Source organism: Gadus morhua, chromosome 19 (genome assembly GCF_902167405.1).
Source record: "Gadus morhua chromosome 19, gadMor3.0, whole genome shotgun sequence".
In the NCBI taxonomy this organism is placed as follows: Eukaryota; Metazoa; Chordata; class Actinopteri; order Gadiformes; family Gadidae; genus Gadus; species Gadus morhua.
In genome coordinates this window covers 15,491,242-15,511,134 of record NC_044066.1, presented here as the reverse complement: position 1 = coordinate 15,511,134, position 19,893 = coordinate 15,491,242, and the positions used below count along the sequence as shown (strand labels likewise).

The window sequence follows — 19,893 nt, the reverse complement described above, 5'->3', positions numbered from 1 at the left end:
CTCAGGATGGTGATAGGGGATGATCGGACGCGGATGGTTTGAAAATGCTCGTTCATTTTAACGTTCACGTTATAAGTCGCGTCGCCGTGTGCCTTTTGCGTAAAATATGTTTAAACTCCATGCGTCATTTATGGCGCGCAAGTGTAAAAAATTAAAATCTCTGCGATGGAAGCAGACTCGACCATTATTATGCTAATTCAATCCAAACTGAACTAAAATAGAAATCGTGTTGATACGAAAACGGGCCACCTTTTTTTTCTTAATGATTTCCCACCAAAACTTACGGTGGGAACGCCTGCGTGTCGTACTGATGTATGTGTGTGCGTGTGATCCGAGAGCCGTCGGCGGCGTGGGGGGCTCCTCCAGTCCGGGGTTGGGTGTCCGTCTCGGCCACCACGTGCAGCCACGTTTTGGAGCCCTAGTAAAGTGCGTTTTTACCCACAGCCGCACAACGGAGGATGAAGAGCGGGCGCGCCGCAGTACAGACGGCCCGGAGGGGGGGGGGGGGGGGACTGCGTCCCAGACAGACGTCCGGACATAGAAAGACCCAGAGAGACCCCAAGACCCAGACAGAAGTCAAGACCCCAAGACAGAAGTCCAGACCCCAAGACAGAAGTCTAGACCCCCAGACAGAGGTCCAGACCTAGACAGACCTCCAGACCCAGACAGACCTCCAGACCCAGACAGAGGTCTAGACCCAGACAGACGTCTAGACGGCCGTCTACAGAGCGGGGGGACTGACCAGGCGCCGGCTGAGGTAGTAGTTTGTGCTGTTGGTTGGGTTGGCACGTTACCCGTTGATGGAGATGACTGCGCAATCTACTGCCTTGCCGGCGATGGTCCTGAACGACATCCCCGGTGTCTTCTGTCAGCCCGGTTAGGGGAAGGGGGGGGGAGATGATTATTACCGCATAAAGTGTACGGGTTGGGATGAGCGTATTATGCCCTCAGATTTGGTGTATTGATCTGACTGTACGGTTGGGATTTGGGTAGGAGGACTTCTTGAGTTGTTTCTGTCTTTCATTCGTACTTTGTATTTTTGTTGTATTGTATTTTATCCTGTGTTTTCCACTGCTGCTGGGCTGTTGTAACGAAGGAATTGATCCTCCGGGGGTTTAATATGGTTGATATCTATCAATCTAATGTAAATGTGTTGACTTGTAATGTGACCTTTGCGTGTAATAAAGCCACCCCTAAATTCACTATGGTGTTATTCATCTTTTCAAGAAAGTGTTCATGTGATGTTTGCATGCCACACATGTAGACTATGATGACCCTTGAATTAACTGTTTTGAAGGTTCTTGTCATTACTTACAACCTTGCAATGTATGCATACCGCCGGTTCTAAACCTTTATATAAAGTCAATCGTGTGAGGGTTAATGTCCTGGCTTTTCTAACAAATTGGATCTACTTAACGTAGTAAAATAAGTAATGTGTGTTTCACTGTGAAGGACGGGTTTGGGTCAGTTCCATAACTGATAATAGCTCAGCATGTATTGTTTAAAGCAAATACATTTACATCCTTCAAACGTGTGTCTCGATGGTAATTCTGATAAATAAACCATTTTTGAGTTAAAGTACTTCTGTAATGTAGAAGGCCAGCGGTCACGTGAATAGATCAACCCTGATTGATGATTGCCTGACTGATGCCCTCAGGTCTCATGAAGCTGCAGCCAAAGAAACCCGTCAATAATGAGTCAAGACAAAAATAGATTGATTTCACTTATTGGACAAAGTTTGGAAAAAAACACTGAAGGTAAAACACCAATGATCACCGATGATGATGATGGACAAAAGAACATGAAAAATAGCTTTCTTGAATAATTAACTTGTTTCTTTTTATAAAAAAAAACATACAATTTCACATTCACAGATAAAACGAGCAGAGAAGTACAACGGTCTAAGATGGTCACTTACAATATCTTCCTAAAGGGTAACTTTAAATGTCTGAAAGAACATTTAAAAGTGTAAGGATTGTAACCAAGCGCACTTTAAAAGGACAACTTTCCTAACAGTGTGTTGATGAGTTATTACAATCCATTCATAAACTACAATCCAGCGACATCACAAGTAGGCGTGTCCAGTCCACCAAGATGCATGATGGATCGGCCTATCAGTGACGTATCTGTTGTACATCTTGGTGGACACGCCCACTTGTGATGTCACTCCCACATGTGACGCAACACACCACATCTGGTGGTGAAATAGGGCCCCTTTTAAATACCTTCAAGCAACACACCTTTTAGATGGACTTGGTCTGTTCCAGAGAATATGGTATTACCGGAGACCCTTAACTGGTCATACTGGTGTTACGCAATAGTCAAACCTGGGCAGAGGGTTTAGTCGCATGACCAGAACAATAAACATGAACATAAATAAATAGATGCATTAATAAACTCTTTTACATTGATATATGGGAGAGCCTAATGGAATGACTTGCTAGTTTTCTTTCTACTGCAGGTAGGATTAACATTCACCAAACATTAAGGCCCCAAAGACAGCATCATAAGAACTAATGTACACTGATGTGACCACAGGCTAGAACGCCTTGATGCCCAAGAACAAACAAAACCAAACATAGCTCTCACCAACGTCTAGTGAGTGCCGCCCCTTTTATATGTTTAAAATTCAACTTGAAATCTGAAACATGAAAATCAGACAAGTACAACGCATAAAAGACAATGAAAGACTGCTGTTTCGGGGTTATAAAATAGCTTATTTCATGGTTGAGCAGACAGATTGGGATAGACCACATTCACCTGTCAGCCATGTTGGTTATTTGGGGGGAGATGAACCTCGAACCCTTGGAATCTTGGAAAACTCAATGCGTTATTTTCCCTCCCCCCCACCCCCCCACGTTGGTATTACGCCAATTTGTATTGCCATTCCTTTTGTTTTATATATATAGATTTATATATTTTAATTATATATATATTAACCCACATAAATTCCCCCTAGAATGCTTTCCCATTGAGCTGTATTGGTTTCTCCAAAGGTTTAGGAAGGTTTCTCCATCCAGCTCACCAAAACGGCAGCAATAAGGTCTATTTTCATGCAAAAGTCAGTCAAAACAAATAATCACGATGAAATGTACCGCGGACTCCCTCAAGACATTCATAGACCAACAAATATGTTCAACTGTAAATGACAATCTTTTTAAGGAAACAAAAAGCACCGTACGTAAATGAAGTACGTTTGGATGGCTCGACCATGACGCTGCCTTCCGTCGGCTGAACAGAAACCCACCAGAGACGAAGGGGGCTTCAGTACATAAAGCCCGTACTTAACGTCGGCATGGCACGTATTCCTCCACCTGTCAAACACCTCCCCGGTCCTCTCTTTGGAATCAACCTGCTACATGGGGGGCATAGCTCTACGGCTAAGCGAGCAGCAATTTAAGTTACGGTTGTTTCGAACCTCTTATCACAAACTTCATCCAGGGTCTTGTTGGCTAACAAGCTAATCAGCAAAAGTGAAATGCTAATCAGTTTCTGAAAACTTTACATCCATGAAACCAACCGATAAGCATTGATCTACAACCAGAGTCCCACCTACATGTTTTTCTGCACACATATTTAAAAACCATAGGAGTTACATTTAAGTTAAAGTCTACTCCTCCAAATCTTCTGCATGCCGAATATGAGTGCAGTGTCACCCGACTTCAAGCTTCGGCGTTCCCTTCAGTACCGTCTATGTCGGCTCAAACTATGAGAAACTGCATCCCAAAAGGGCTCTCCTTAATGTGCAAAACTTCCCCTTCCTGTCCGAATAGGAATAATAAATACCCCAATCCCTAAACCATCCTGATCTAAATACAACAGACCCCTGTCACTCATCTTCAGTCTCAAGAAACGCCTTTCTATTGGTGATTGATTGATTGATCGATTGGTTGATTGATTGATTAGTTATGGGAAGTTCAGAGTGCAAGGCAACACCAAGGACGGACAAATCTATTGAGGTTTTCCACTTCATTGACTTCAGATATTTACAGGGAAAGTGAGTATCATGAGGGAATTTCATACCCATAAACCGCCTCTTCCACTTAAGGGCATGGATCGATTCTTTGCCAATGGCCAATGGCAGAAGTTCATCCCGGTTCCTTCAAAATCACACTGTACCAGCATACCAGCAGTAGCCGAGGTGAGTATATACTGTGGTCGTAATCATATTCACACCTACTATTAAAAAACTGTAAAAGCTAACACTTAAGATGAGTGTCGTGATACAGTGTATTTACACATGTATTAAGACCTTATTATTAACACCTGGTAACAGAATGAAGTTCGTATGTAACAAGGTTCAGGAACATCCTCTAACTACAGTGTGGCTAGCATTAGTCTCTGCCAGGCTCCCTGGTCCCAGGATGGAGGTATTCTGAGAGACGTGTCAAGTTCCGGGAACTCTGCGTTGACACACAAACCACCTGTGTCACAGTAGCACCACGGCTGAACGTTTAAGGGCATGTAGCCAGGTTCCCAAGCAGACAGTGTTGACCACTTTGCGTGTCTTAATGAGGAGTTGAGAGTTGTCCTTGATAACTTTTGTATCGTCGTGTATGTTCATGCACTATTTTGAATGGGATATAATTGAACTTGAAAACCATAGCTCCAAGGCGGGAACTCATTAAAGCGACAGACATCTATTTTGTGATTGGTTTAGACAAAAAAACATTCGCAGCTCCACGTCACGAAAACATGATGTTTTCTCACGTCTCAAGTGGGAGTGTCCACACCGATGTATTACGGACCAACAAACTTACCCTGTGACCTCTAGCAACTCTGGAGGCTGATCTACTCAAACAGTTTTTTGTGTACTGGTGGTTACGGTATCTCCTATCAATACGTTGCCGGTCTCTAGGGAATTAAGTGCCTGTCTTTCTTGTATGTTTACGTTTGTCTCCCTTTTAGAGAGAGAAGCACCATTGCAGCACCATTCTTTAATCTAGAGCAGAAAGCTCTTCTCCCTGCAAGGCCCTACTGCAGACCTACCATCACTAACATAAGCTCGTCATGACCCCTCTACCCCCACCCCTCCCAGCCACCATCACCATCCCTGGTAACTGGGAGAGTTGGGATGGTTTTCCTAACGGCTGTCGTCCGCAACGGAGGACGTCACGCGCTTACTTCCCTAATTCTTCACGATGAGTTTTGCTTAGAGAGAATCTGGGTTGTGCTTTGCAGAGTTCCCTTCGGGACGTGACAGAACATGGGACGGGAAGGAGCTCAGGATGAAGAGGACGGGAGGATGACAGGAAGTTCCTTCGTATCACACACAAACAGGAAGAGCTCTCGGAGGAACCGATAGATGGAAAAAGGAGCAAGGACCCAGATCTACAAAGCGATCTTCTCCTGCCTCTCCGAGTGACTTCTTCCTGCTTCAGCCTAACCAGCTTCCCGCAAGAGCAGCTTGCTTTGCTCCGGGAGCTTCCTGGGTTGTGTAAGACGCCTCACGCCTCACGTCCGAATCCGTCATCATCCGCCTTTCTCCCAGAAGGTCTTAATGTGTCCCGACCGAGGTGCTTCAAGAGGAGCAACCCCGACGCAGATCAGAGAACGAGGTCGATCCCGCCCCTTATTTAAAACATAAAAAAAGGATTTCATGGCCTACTGTCGCGACACCCTTCCAGAGGGGTGTTGCTTCGGGGGCCTCGAGGCCTCCAGGGCTCCCCCCTAGAGCTGGGGGTTCCCGTACATCAGAGGGATGATGAAGACGGAGATGTCGTCCCCGGAGCCCAGGCGCTCGTTGCTGATGCGCCAGCCGCGGTCGCGCAGCACGCCCCGCGCCCGCATCACCAGGTCCTGGGCCGCCATCGTGTACCTGCGGCACAAGATGGAGGACATTGGTTGGTTGATTTGTCGATTGGTTGGTTGGTTGATTGATTCATGTAGGACGGACACACCTACATGCAGGCACGCACACACATACACACCTGTGAGAGTCATCGGGGTCACAGTTGGCGAGGAAAGTGGTTGTTGCCTCAGCCACTTCCTGGTTGGAGAGGACATCCCATAATCCATCTGTTCCCATCACCAGAACGTCATCTGTGCCGTGCTGGTACTGCGCCAGGTTGTAGACCTTCACCTTTACACCGGAGAACCACACCGTCAATGTTACACCAAGACCCGACTACAACACAGGTGCGACCACAGGACTACAACACAGGTACGACCCCACAGGACTACAAGTCAGATACATCCCTAGACAGGACTACCAATCAGGTACAGCCCACAGGACTACATACAGGTACACCCCCGCATGTTCAGTCAGAGATGCCACGCTCCACTAAAATAGCTAGACGCTGAGGTCTCTTTGAAGGGCCTGAAAGAATGCAGAAGGTCTTGTTAAATGTGTCTGTGGCTAAGCCTTTGATGTTTACGCTCTCCGCATTTACAGCCGACCTGTGTATGACCTAGATGTTAATTTATTAAAGATTCAAGGACTCAGAGCGCAAAGGGGAGAGGAGAGAGGGAGTGAGGAGAAAGGAGAGAGAGGAGAGAAGAGAGGGAGTGAGGAGAGAGGAGAGAGGGGAGAGGAGAGAGGGAGTGAGGAGAGAGAGGAGAGAGGAGAGGAGAGAGGTAGTGAGGAGAGAGGGAGTGAGGAGAGAGGAGAGAGGGAGTGAGGAGAGAGGAGAGGAGGGAGAGAGGAGAGGAGGAGAGGAGGGAGAGAGGAGAGGAGGAGAGAGGAGAGAGGGAGTGAGGAGAGAGGGAGTGAGGAGAGAGGAGAGGAGGAGAGGAGAGGAGGAGAGAGGAAAAGGCTACAGGGAGCTGAGGAGGAGCAGAGAACGCAGGGAGAGGAGGAGAGTGCAGAGAGGAGAACTTGAGGTAAAGAGCGGTGGAGGAGTTGCCCTCACTGGAGATGAAAGGGAATAGAAACGACTGCCAGACTGAGAGACAGACAGGAGGGTTCAAGTACAGCGGAAAATCGGCAGGAGAACGGAAGCCTGCCGTTTCCCCTGAGCAACGGTAATCCAGAAGGGACCAAGCAGCGGCCGAGAGTTCATGCAAAAGAGACACTCATGTAGTTCCCCTAACGGCCTGTGGGTGGCGTGCTGTAGGCGGATGCAGAGAGTCCCTGACCATTCAAGGCAATGGGAAGAGGATGATAGTGGGTTAGAGAGAGTAGGATGGTGAAGGAAAGAGCTGCATCTAAAGGACTGGGTTAGGGTTGAAGGTCGTACCGCTGGGTAAGGGTCAAAGGTCGTACGACTGGGTTAGGGTTAAAGGTTGTACCTCTGGGTTAGGGTCAAAGGTGGCACGACTGGGTTAGGGTGAAAGGTCGTACCGCTGGGTTAGGGTCAAAGGTCGTACGAATGGGTTAGGGTCAAAGGTCGTACCTCTGGGCAGCAGGACATGAAGGGTTTGATGTAGATGTTGGAGTCGTGGACTTTGAGGTCGTGGTCGCCCAGCCCCCGCGTGACCCCGATGGTGGCGAGCACGCGCGCCTTCTTCCCCTCGCCGTAGACCAGCGGGAACCTCAGGTCCTCTTCCTCGATGGTCTTATAAGCCCTGGGACACACAGTGGAGAGAAGGCATTACACACGTTGGGGATGGAACGCGGCTCAGAAGGTAGAGCGGCTCGGCTGGCAACCGGAAGGTTGTTAGTATGCATCCCGGCTCCATCTAGAGTGTCAGGGTGTCCCTGAGCAAGACACCTCACCCTAACTTCTCCCGACGAGCTGGCTGTGGCCCTGCATGGTTGACACCGCCGTCGGCGTGTGAATGTGTGCATGAATGGGTGAATGATTGATTGGCTATTCTAAAGGGCTTTGAGTGGCCACTGGATAGAAAAGCGCTGTATGAATGCAGTCCATTTACCATTCAGGGAAGAGGTCTGAACCGTTCGGTTTGGATGCTGCTAAGGTGATATACTCGAGTTACCGTTTTCATTCCTATCCGTTGTTCCGTTATCTAGTGACTCTCTTCACGTGCTCTTGAATAGCGCCAGTGCTGCGCTGCGATTCAATTGAAACTCTGCACAAAGTACAAAACCACCTTCCTACTCGTAGGATCATATATGAAGTACCCCCCCATACTGTCAGAGCAGTGCGTCTTCAGTGGAACTTAAGTGGGTCATGTTTCCATTGAGAGCTCTCACACCCACACCAGCGCCGCCATACAGCCTCGCTATGACTTCAAGCACCGTGGAGAACCTTGGCTGCGCATCACATCGCCGTTACCACTCGTCACGGTAAACACGGAACAACAGCTCGTATCGACGCCGTCCTCCTCTGTGGCTCGTCTGGGCTGTGACCCACTTTACACTGAGGTCTGCTGTAACCCAGTCGGACTCGGACCGAGAGTGGATCAGAACCCCACAGAATTCGTCCTCCCATCGACGACGCCATGTGTTGGGCTTTTTGAAGCGTTATTCCAACTAAACAACCGATTAGTGTTTTAACGGATTAGACCGTTTCATGTCTTCGTCGCTGCAGATTTAAGATGTAACATGGTGTCGCAGCACCACCATTACATTGTTATGGGAGAACCCTATAATATATGTATATATATATATATATATATATATATATATATATATATATATATATATAGATATATGTCATTTTTTTATACGGAGTTTGGTCAACCAAACTAAACCATTCCACCCCACATCCACACACCCTGCCTCCACTGGCTTCGGCTAAAACCCCCATCTCGTCTGTGTGTCTGCGTGTGCGTCTGCATGCGTTCGTGCGTTTGTGTGTGTGTGCGCGTGCGTGCACGTGCGTAGACCAGACGGGTCGCTCCTCATCTGTAGTCCGACTCAACGCCCCGGTCTCCGCCAGAACTGGAAGCTTTAGCATAGACGTGCGCGCGCTCCTCTTCACGTGCACTCTGGAACCCCGCGCAGCGACGTGCACGTGCGATGATGTAACGCAGAACAAACGGCGGAGCAGACTCTTTGAAGTCTGCAGGAGAGTCTGGGGGGTGGGGGGGGCGGGGGCTGGCGGGGGCTTCAACTCGTTAGAGGAGATCCACGCCGAACCGACGCGGGCACACGAGACTGACATCAAACACCCGCACCCGGCCCCGGCGCATCTACCTGTCTGTCTGACAGCCGGTCTGGCAGACAGACAGGGAGACGGCAGAGACAGACAAAAGAGACGCTCTGGAGCTCTCTCCTTTTATGTCCGTCCCTTTAACAGAAGAGAGAGGGGGAGGGGGGGGGAGGATGGGAAGGAGGGAGAGATGGAAAGAGAGAGGTAGAGGAGAGGCATTCGAGGGAAAGGGAGAGAGTAGTGAGGTGAAGGCAAGATGAAGTCCGTCACAGGCAGGAGAGAAAAGAAGAGAGAGAGAGAGAGAGAGAGAGAGAGAGAGAGAGAGAGAGAGAGAGACAGAGACAGAGAGAGAGAGAGAGAGAGAGAGAGAAAAGATGAGAGAGAGAGAGAAAGACAGACAGACAGACAGACAGACAGACAGACAGACAGACAGACAGACAGACAGACAGACAGACAGACAGACAGACAGAGAGAGAGAGAGAGAGAGAGAGAGAGACAGAGAGAGAGAGAGAGAGAGAGAGAGAGAGAGAGAGAGAGAGAGAGAGGGACAGAGAGAGAGAGGGACAGAGAGAGAGAGAGAGAGACAGAGAGAGAGAGAGAGAGAGAGAGAGAGGGACAGAGAGAGAGAGAGAGAGACAGAGAGAGAGAGAGAGAGAGAGAGACAGAGAGAGACAGAGAGAGAGAGAGAGAGAGAGAGAGAGAGAGAGAGAGAGAGAGAGAGAGAGAGAGAGAGAGAGAGAGAGAGAGATTACCGAATCAAGTCAACCGAAGCACCGCTAAAGTCATTCAATCAACTGACTTATCAATCAACAGATAATCAATAGTATCAGGCTCCCGCGTCGCTGTTGCAATCTGGACCAAAGAATACAATTAGTTGAATCTTTCTCTCCGTGTTCTGCATAGAGTGGGTATTCTTGAAGTACCCTCAAGATCATCTCGACGACACATCCCATAACGTGGGCCGCCGTGTCGTCCGTAGCAACCCGGTCCACCCTTCGCCCTTCTCTTTGTGTCTCCCAAGGAAGATGCGTCACCGTGGCGACCAGAGACGACATTAAAAAGGACCTTTTAGGAGAATTTAAGATGACGGATTTGATGCATACTCAAGTATTTTATACATATTCTAGTATCGGATACATAATAAAGTGGTTAAAGCTCGGTAAAGGGACGAAAGATTTGATGCATACAAAAATGTTTGATGCACACGACATGTTTCGATTCAAACTAATGTGTTTGACACATTCTGAAAGACCTGATGCGTGCTCAAATCTTTGATTCCCACTAAAGTCTTTGACGCATACTAACGTGTTTGATGCATGCTGAAAGGTTTTGATGCAATGCTAAAGCATTTGATGCATATTCAAGTATTTGATGCATGCTAAAGTATTTGCTGAGTACTGGGCCCAAGGGAGGATGTGTGTGATGACACACAAACAGTACAGAGTAAGTATGCAGCCGCGTGTGTACTTTACTCTGCCGCACGGACGATGCGTGTGTTGCCAGGGCAACACACGTTAAGAGAGAAGTGAAGGTTTCGGGGAGAGGGAGAGACAGAGAAAGAGAGTGTGTGTGTGTGTGTGTGTGTGTGTGTGTGTGTGTGTGTGTGTGTGTGTGTGTGTGTGTGTGTGTGTGTGTGTGTGTGTGTGTGTGTGTGTGTGTGTGTGTGTGTGTGTGTGTGTGTGTGCAAGAGAGAGAATTAAAGAAGATGCTTTTAAAAAATTATAGAAATGAAAAATAAGTACAAATCCAAAATGACTTTACTTAAAAAATGTACTTTCCACGGCAATAAAGCTCTTTCAATTAGATTGAAACTGGGAGCGAGAGATGGACAGAGAGACAGGGATGGGTTGAGTGAGACGGGTGGGGTGAGACTGTTGGAGTGAGGGGTGTAGGGAGACAGGTGGAGGGAGACGGGTGGAGTGAGACAGGTGGAAGGAGATCGGTGGAGTGAGACGGGTGGAGGGAGTCAGGTAGATGGAGACTGTGGAGTGAGACGGTTGGAGTGAGGCGGTGGAGTGAGACATGTGCCGTGAGATGGGTGCAGAGAGACGGGTGGAGGGAGACAGGTGGAGTGAGGCGGTGGAGTGAGACATGTGCCGTGAGATGGGTGGAGTGAGACGGTTGGAGGATACGTGTGCAGTGAGACGGGTGGAGTGAGACGAATGGAGTGAGACAGACAGAGTGAGATGGGTGGGGTGAGACGGGTGGGGTGAGACGGGTGGGGTGAGACGGGGGTACTGACCAGCCCATCATGGTGAAGTCGCGGTACAGCATCCTCTTGCCCACCTCCTTCCTCTGCACCCTTCGGGGGAACTCCAGGTGGGTGAAGTCACGGCCCAGCAGGTGGGGCTGCATGAAGCCCTGACACACACACACACACACACCACCGTTACCATGGCTACCACCACCCGAGCACACACACCACCTTCTGGCCTTGAGGCTGCGTTACCGTGGTTACAGCCAGGGAGTAAAACATACCCTGTTCCACATCACATAAACAGTCTCTACACACACGCAAACACACACACACACACGCACACACACACACACACACACACACACACACACACACACACACACACACACACACACACAGACCCTTCTTTCACAGAGAGTTAGTAGTAGTTGGATGCTGACATTCTCTGTTGATATCTCAGATATCTTATTCATGCTCTGTTTTACAATGCACTTTCATTTAGTAGATGCTTTTAACCAAAGAGACTTGCAGTAAATATATACGTGTTACATGTATGTGTGTGTGTGTTTTATATGCGTTATATCTATGTATGTGTGTTTGTGTTTTATATACGTGTTTGTGTGTGTGTGTCTGTCTGATATGCAGTGTTTGTGTGTGTGTGTGTGTGTGTGTGTTGTGTGTGTGTGTGTGTGTGTGTTATATGTATGTGTCCTTTATATGTATGGGTGTGTGTGTGTGTTTGTGTGTGTGTGTGTCCGTGTGTGTGTGATATATTTGTGTGTGTGTGTGTGTGTGTTTGTTATATGTAGATGTGTGCGTGTGTGTGTGTGTGTGATATACGCTGTGTGTGTGTGTCTTCGTCTTTGTGTCTTTTATATGTATGTGTGTGTGTTCGTGTGTGTGTGTGTGTGTGTGTGTGTGTGTGTGTGTGTGTGTGTGTGCATCCGTGTGTGTCTGATATGTGTGTGTGTGTGTGTGTGTCTGTGTGTGTGTGTGTGTGTGTGTGTGTGTGTGTGTGTGTGTGTGTGTGTGTGTGTGTGTGTGTGTGTCTGTGTGTGTGTGTGTCTGTGTGTGTGTGTGTGTGTGTTACATGTAGATGTGTGTGTGTGTGTGTGTGTGTGTGTGATACTATATGGTGTGTCTGTCTGTGTGTGTGTCTCACCAGGAACTGCAGTCTCTGCCGTTCAGACTCGGGGGTGAACTCTGTGGACATGGGGATGATGTCCCCGTTCCTGATGATGATGGCTCTGGAGAACACAGGCAGTTCTTAATACACATACACGCACATGCACCCGCATGCACAGACAGACACACGCACAAACACACGCACGCACATACACACAAACACACGTAGACACGTACACACACAGACAGACAGACAGACAGGCAGACAGACAGACAGACAGACAGACAGACAGACAGACAGACACACAGATACACCCACCAACCCACACCCCCCCCACACACACACACACACACCCACACACACCTGCTGTCTCCAGCATTGGCGACGTAGAGCTTGCCCAGCAGGTAGACGGCCACCAGGGCCGTACAGCCCCCTGAGATGTTGAACACCTGCTTCTCCCTCTCCACCTGGGCGTCCTGGGGGGAGGAGTGTGGGGGAGAGGAGGGGAGGGGGGAGGGGGGAGGGGGGAGGAAGGAGAGAGGACTGACTTAGTGATTCGATCAGAATGTCCATTTAACGTCCGGTACTGCCAACATGGTGCATTTCGGCTGCTTCTTTCAGTTTCCCTGTTTGACAAGCACACGACACGGACACACACAGACACACACACACACACACACACGACACAGACACACACACACACACACACACACAGACACACACACACACACACACACACACACAGCTCTGTTGCTAGCTCCACACCAGGGGTTTTCAAGGCCGGTACGAAGAACGGTTTGAAACCGTGTTTGAGTGTGATTGTGAGTGAAAGAAATCTGTACCATCTCCGTGGGCATGATCCAGAAGATTCCGTGAAACACGTTTAGACGTTAGCATGTCCCGTGTTCGGATGGTGTGTGCGCGTCAAAAACAAAAACACGCAGGCGGTATTTCAACGTTGTGTGTTCACGACAAGGTGGGGTCGGTACACGTGTGTGGTCTCCGGTGAGGAGGCTCGGGTGGGTGCACGGATGCACAAATCAGTGTGCGTCTGTTCCTCCTCGTCTTTAAGAGTTGTGATCCCCAAAGAATGGCGTGTGTGTGCAGTCAAGACTGGAGAATCGCTAAATGTTTGCTGATCCATCATTTAGTTATTTCAGATTTTGTGTGTGTGTAAGTGTGTGCTTGTGTGTGTTCGCGTGTGCGTGTATCTGTGCGCGCGGGTGTGTGTTTTTCTGTGAGCGTGTGTGTCTGTGAGTGTGTGTATGTCTGTTTGCATGTGTGTGTCTGTGCGCGTGCCTGTGTCTGTGTGTGTCTTACAAACAGGGATACGGAGAAAGTGAGGGAAGCAGGACTTGTTGACCTGCAGCACGGGTAAACTACACCATGCAGTGTCCGAACCAGGGTATCAAATTCCCTCACACAAACCGCGCTCGCGTCTGCCACGCACACACCGATCCAGGTGGAGCATTATCCGTCGATGAATGGTGTAGAGTGGGTGAGTGAAAAGAAAGATGCATTTCTGTGTATTTACGTAAAACGCTGCAGCATGATCAGTATGACCCAGTTATCTCCGACGAGCAGGCCGTCTTATGTAAGCCCCGCTGGAGCGGCGGCGTTACGCTGCCATCTAGTGGCTGACAGCGGTAGTGACAGACGACACAAACGCAGCCCGATTTCAACGATGACGTTGGAACATTGTGTTCGTTGGTCGTGCCCGCCGGTGCAGTGTGACATGTCGACGGCTTGGCATGATTCCTTTGACGTGTACTGTATACAGTGACGATCAATTTAATTCGACCCCTGCCCCTCCCCCAGATGGGAGCCAAGTCGATAGGATCTGTGCATAGTGCCATCGTGAAAAAAAAACAAATTTGGCGTACGATTCTGGCTTTCCGTGAAAGAATTAGAGTGTGAAAGGGCGAATTACCGCCAGCGTGAGAGAATAGGAGGCGTTTGCCTCAGCTCCGTAGCGTAAACATACGCGCGTGTGCGATTTTGTCTGCGTGCGTGTGTGTGCGTGTAGGCGTGGTGTTGGCAGGTCGTAGCCGGGTGTGAAGAAAGAAAAAACGATGGTTTACTTTTAACAGTTTGATTCCCTGCCTTTGTAAAAAGCCCTGGATAAGCCATCAGTTTTAAGCTCCTTACACGTGCTGCATCAGTCTAGGCAACAGACTCCTATACTTACTCACTGTCATCTATCTTTCTCTCTCCCCCCCTCCCTCCCTCCCCCCCCCCTTCCTCCCTCCATCCCTCCCTCCATCCCTCCCTCCCTCACTACCTCCCTCTCTCACTCTCTCATTCCCTCGCTCCCTCGCTCCCTACCTCCTCCCTTCCTCTCTCACTCACTCCCCCCCCTCCCTCCCTCCCTCCCTCACTACCTCCCTCCCTCTCTTCCTCTCTCTCTCACTCACTCCCCCCCCCCCCCCCCTCACCATCTCCTTGAAGGCGTTCTCCAGGGCCCCCACCACCAGGCTCTCGTGTTGGATCTTCTTCTCCATGAAGTAGCGCGGAGGGGGGGTGCAGCAGGGGGCCCCCGCCTGCCCGCCGGGGGCCCCCGCGGCCCCCCGCAGCGAGGTGGCCCTGCAGAGGGACCTCGCGGAGCCGGGCTCCAGGGGGGGCGGGTTAAGCTCCTCCCCCAGCACGATGGGCGCGGCCCGCGGCCCGTGCAGCACGTCCACCACCGGCTGCAGGTGGCCCGCCAGGTGGTGGTGGAGGAGGCGGGACGCCATGATGGCCACGCCCGAGCCCGCGTGGCCGTCGAACAGCGCCCAGTAGTGGTAGAACAGCCCCTCCCGCTCCTGCACACAGAGGGGGGGAAAACAAACGCACCCGCGGTGAGGAGAGCGGCAGAGCGAAGAACGTCTGCTTAACACGTCGAACTTCACTGAAGACGACTCGAATAGAGATACTTATACACTGGTATTGCTAAGTGATGGTTATTAGTAAAAAATACAACTCGGGACGTCATAATCATCATTTTCGGGATATGGCACGTTTTTTGTACTTAATTTCCGGTTCTTGTTGTGTTTTTCGTGGTTACAGGTCCGGCAGGGTTTTCAAGAGAGTAGAAAAGAGCGGGAAGAGAGCAAGACTAGAAATACAAACTATGTGCACTTAAACAATTATCCATGCCTGAGAAACTCTGCAGTAACTAGTAGTTACTGTTACTCTGAGTTACTCGGAGTAACTCCATAACTCCCCCATTGATAATTGTCTCATTGACGAGGCCTTCCGCAAACTAATGAAATAGGAGACGAGGAGACGCTCTGATGGTCTCAATTCAATGAGAGATGAACCAGGAGCAGATACAGATATATTTTAACAGATATTATTTAGTGCAACCCCCCCCCCATACACACACACACACACACACACACACACACACACACACACACACACACACACACACACAGAGAAACACACACACACACAGAGACACACACACACACACACACACACACAGATACACACAGACAGACACACACACGCACAGACACACACACACACACACAGAGACATACACACACACACACACACACACACACACACACACACACACACACACACACACACACACACACACACACACACACACACCTCGGCGGCGGGCTCCATCTGGAGGAGGCCGTGTCCGTTGGGCAGCGTGTTGCGTCGCAGGGTGCTGGGCGTCCCGCTGGGCGTGCCGCCGGGGGTCCCGGTGGGGGTCCCTCCGGGGGTCTTACTGGGCCCGCCCGGCGTGGCCGGGGGCGTGGCCGGCGGGCAGAAGCTGACCGGTCTCCGGCGGACCCCGACCATCTCGCAGCTGGCCTGGTCCTCGTTCAGGGCGCTCTTCCCCGCGTTGATCACCCTGGGGGGGGGGGGGGGGCATGTTCAGGTCAGTGCTGGATCAAGAACAGATGAACCAGCAGAACCAGAGGAAACAGAAGAACCAGAGGAACCAGAGGAACCAGAGGGACCAGAGGGTGAGGACTCAGGGTCCGTGGTCGTCCAGCCGGTAAGATGTTTATTGTTCTTTAAGTGAACATATGGTAGGACGGTAGACGGTAGGTAGCTTTGGGAAAAATATAACTCTGAGTTGACATTAATACATGATCTATTATAGTATCATACATTATCTAATACAACTATTATATATTAAGCATCTCCATGTAAAATGTAAACTCTAGCCACATTTCAGATTTTGAGGTGAGGTGACTTATTTCAAATCGTCACTCTGTATTAAAACACAAACAGTTTTTCAAAATGAAAAACTAAATACTTTTAGTTGCAAATTCCCTCAGGTTCTGGTCCATTTTACGATACCAACATGTGCTATTCTGTTCCTAATGTTCACCATCCAGGCCTCCAGTTCAGCGATGGTAGAAAAGGAAAACCTTAAAGGCAAGTGACTGATCAGCAGAAAAGGATTGTAAACGTCAACGCTATCGATTCCTTCACAAAAACCAAAGCCGTTTTTATCCACAGTGACTTACGAGTGAGGCTGAACCTCAACCGTCAGAGATCCTAACTACCGCACGGCGGCGAGAAAAAATGAGTGAGACGGCACTTTAAAAGCCTCTAAGTCTTCTTGTGTCCTTAGGGGGGGGCTGGAACGGGGAAGACAGACCGCCAGACCATAATAAGGGAGGAAATATCCACCGTAACATCGATAAGGACGATGTCATTCATCAAAGCAGTGACAGACTTTCACCAGGACATTGGAGACGGTTTCGCCACTCCATCGAACACTCCAGTTAAACCACATGGATATAAACAGACACACTAATATATTGTGAAGGGATGGAATAACAGTACAATCACCACCGTTGCATTAAGAGCTCCTATTTCAGCATCAGGTGTGCTGGTTCCTAACCTGACTAGCCATCTCAGCATCTAGCCATCGTGACATCTCTTAACTAGCCCATCGAGGTGATGTAGGTTAGCGTTTAAGAGAGGTTATTGGGGTGTAATATGGCAGAAATGTCATTGCCATCAGTCGGCTATCAGTGAGCATGATGGACGGAGGGAATGTCTGTTCCCAGTCGACAGCGACTGCCTCGGTATGAGACGATTCCGCCGGCTCCCAGCTCATCTCTAACCAATCCCGACATCACAATGGTGGAACAAACACAGCGAGCGAGCAGAAAGGCAAGGGGACGTTCTTTAGTTTGACCATCTTGCTCTCTCCTGCTTCGAGCTTCAGTGTATAACCGTGTGGCCAAACTGAGAGCATTCCACGGCTCTTCGAGTCGTCAAACCGACTGCAATGTCCTCGTGAAAGCCTGCCACTGCTTTGATGTAGGACTACGTCGTAACCGATCTAAGCCTGGGTGAGGTGAGCTGACAGGAGACCGGTGTGTTTCCTGTCGTAGACGCGACGTGGGCGTTGGACCGGGCGGCCGGAGTGCGATGGAGCGTGCGGAGGCAGAGCTCGCGGCGTTCTCTCAGCGTTAGACAGAACCCCCCCACCCAAGAACCCCTCGCATGACACAGCATCACATCGCCAGGGGAGCAGAGAGAGAGAGAGAAGACGATGATGTAATAGTGTGGTTTCCATGGAGACCGGCGATGTGCAGCCGGGGAGCACAATGGAGGTGTTTTAATCACAGATTCAGCAGCACTGTGACCTCACACAGCAGAGAGAGAGAGAGAGAGAGCGGGAGAGAGAGATCTCATTTTACTGACTGGCGAGAGTGGGTTGATGTCAGGAGACAGTGTGGATCGGCAGAGCGGTTGTGGAGTATTATTGATTACGGGAGAGACCCCGGCAGCCACCCAGAATCCCTCCTGGACTTCAGGAAGTCCACATGTCGCCGTTGAAACCTGAACCGTCGAAACTAAACCCTCGCTACACTCACAAACACTACAGCATTACTCCATATCATGCTTCGCATCTTTACACGTCCTTGATACGAGTTCACTATAAGTACCATGCAGCCTTTTGTCAGGGAGAAGGCACTTCCATCAAGAGAGACGAACACAGTATCACACAGAGGCAGGCTATAGCAGCAGGTCAGACGTCTTTATGCCTGGCGGCATGCTTGGGTCGTGTGTGTATGCTGTGATCTGATCCATGTTATGATCCTAAGGTGTTATTAACGTGTTATTGACACGGGCTGAGGTGGGGACACAGCGTGACGTCATAGCCTATACAAACAGGTGTGGTGTAGATAGAGCCATGACATCATCATCCTGAAGCAAAGCCCCCCTGAGCATGATGAGTGCGGGGTGGCGGGTGGGGGGTCGAGGGTCGACTACTTACTCGGCGTAGCCGGTGGCCCACGGTAACCGCTCGGTCTCCCGCACGGTCAGGATGGGTCTGGCGGCGTGGTCGGCCGAGCACTCCACCTCGTCAGGCGTCAGCCCCAGGAAGCCCGCTCGGGTGTACGGGAACTTGAGGGGCAGGTGGGAGCCGCCGTGGTCCCCGCCGTGAGGATGACCGCCCCCACTAGTCATGACACCCCCCATGAAGTTGGCCACTGCGGACTTGACTCGCGTAAGCATGTTGGCGCTGCGTCGCGGCGGAAGCGGCAGGTTTTCCGCGGGGCGACGCGCGGCGCCGCGACTCCCCTTTCCCGAGTTTCCCCCCAGCTCGACTGCGATGCAACGGCCAACCGAGACCCCCCACTCCCGTTAACCGGACGGTTTCACGGTTTCATCCGTTGGCGACGGGGTTGCGGTGATGACAACGTTGCTGTTGGTGATGATGATGATGATGATAACAGCTCTTAGTCCTCATGGAAGCGGAAATGCATTTGGAGATTAGCGGGTCATGTGATACCCCGGGTTGGCTTTGGTGGAGAGCTGCTTATCCTCCCGACGGGAGGTGCAGTGGTACTTCTCGCGAGAACTGGAGCCGCTTTCACGCAACGTCAACCAGGAGGAGAGGCTCTGATCCGAGGTGGTGTGTGGCATGTCTTCAGAACCACATATTAGGATGGGATCATCACGGTGTAAATTATAATATATAATATCGGCTATAATGTAGGATAATAAAGGGTTAATTACTTAACTAATTACTTTAGTCTTTTCTGTAGATAAACACGTGGTTATGATCAATTACAATTACAATTAGGGCATCTAGCTTTATTTATCCAAAGCGAGTTTATTATTATTTTATTTTATTATTATCCTGATCAATTATCTTAAGAAACTTTCTCTGAGTCCGAGTGGAATGGTCTTCAGCAAAACCAGTGCATGCAAAACTAATTTTATAAACGTGTTGGAAAAAAAAGTACACCGCAGAACAGTATGCATTCTGCAAAAAGCAAGTGCCTCTTTTGACAATAGAGAACAATAGCCACTAGGGTGCGCCAGAAGACCGAGGCGCGGATAGTGTAGTGAAGTGATTCTCAAAACTATGTTTTACGGATGTACACTGTAACAGCCACAATGTCAAATTTTTATATTTTGAGTTAATGTTTTGTATTTTATAGGATTATTATTAAGATTGCAAATAAGCATGGACCCATAAGGCTTCCGTAGAGTCATGGCGTCAGAAGTAGTGACATCATCTTCATCTTCATCTTCATCGTCATCCGCTTATCCGGGGTCGGGTCGCGGGGGGAGCATCTCAAGCAGGGGGCCCCAGA

General features: G+C 49.7%; 1 protein-coding gene across 1 annotated transcript; it reads right to left on the bottom strand.

Annotated features, from left to right (window-relative positions):
- Positions 1-1,710: 1,710 nt before the first annotated feature.
- On the bottom strand, positions 1,711-19,141 carry LOC115532309 (protein phosphatase 1H). Its single transcript, XM_030342012.1, has 9 exons — positions 18,564-19,141; positions 15,920-16,169; positions 14,755-15,120; positions 12,683-12,795; positions 12,356-12,440; positions 11,239-11,357; positions 7,335-7,506; positions 5,931-6,082; positions 1,711-5,818 (listed from the first exon to the last, which is right to left on the bottom strand). The coding sequence occupies exons 1-9, from the start codon at positions 18,803-18,805 to the stop codon at positions 5,671-5,673; spliced, it is 1,647 nt and encodes a 548-aa protein (XP_030197872.1). The 5' UTR covers positions 18,806-19,141; the 3' UTR covers positions 1,711-5,670.
- Between the last annotated feature and the right edge of the window lie 752 nt (positions 19,142-19,893).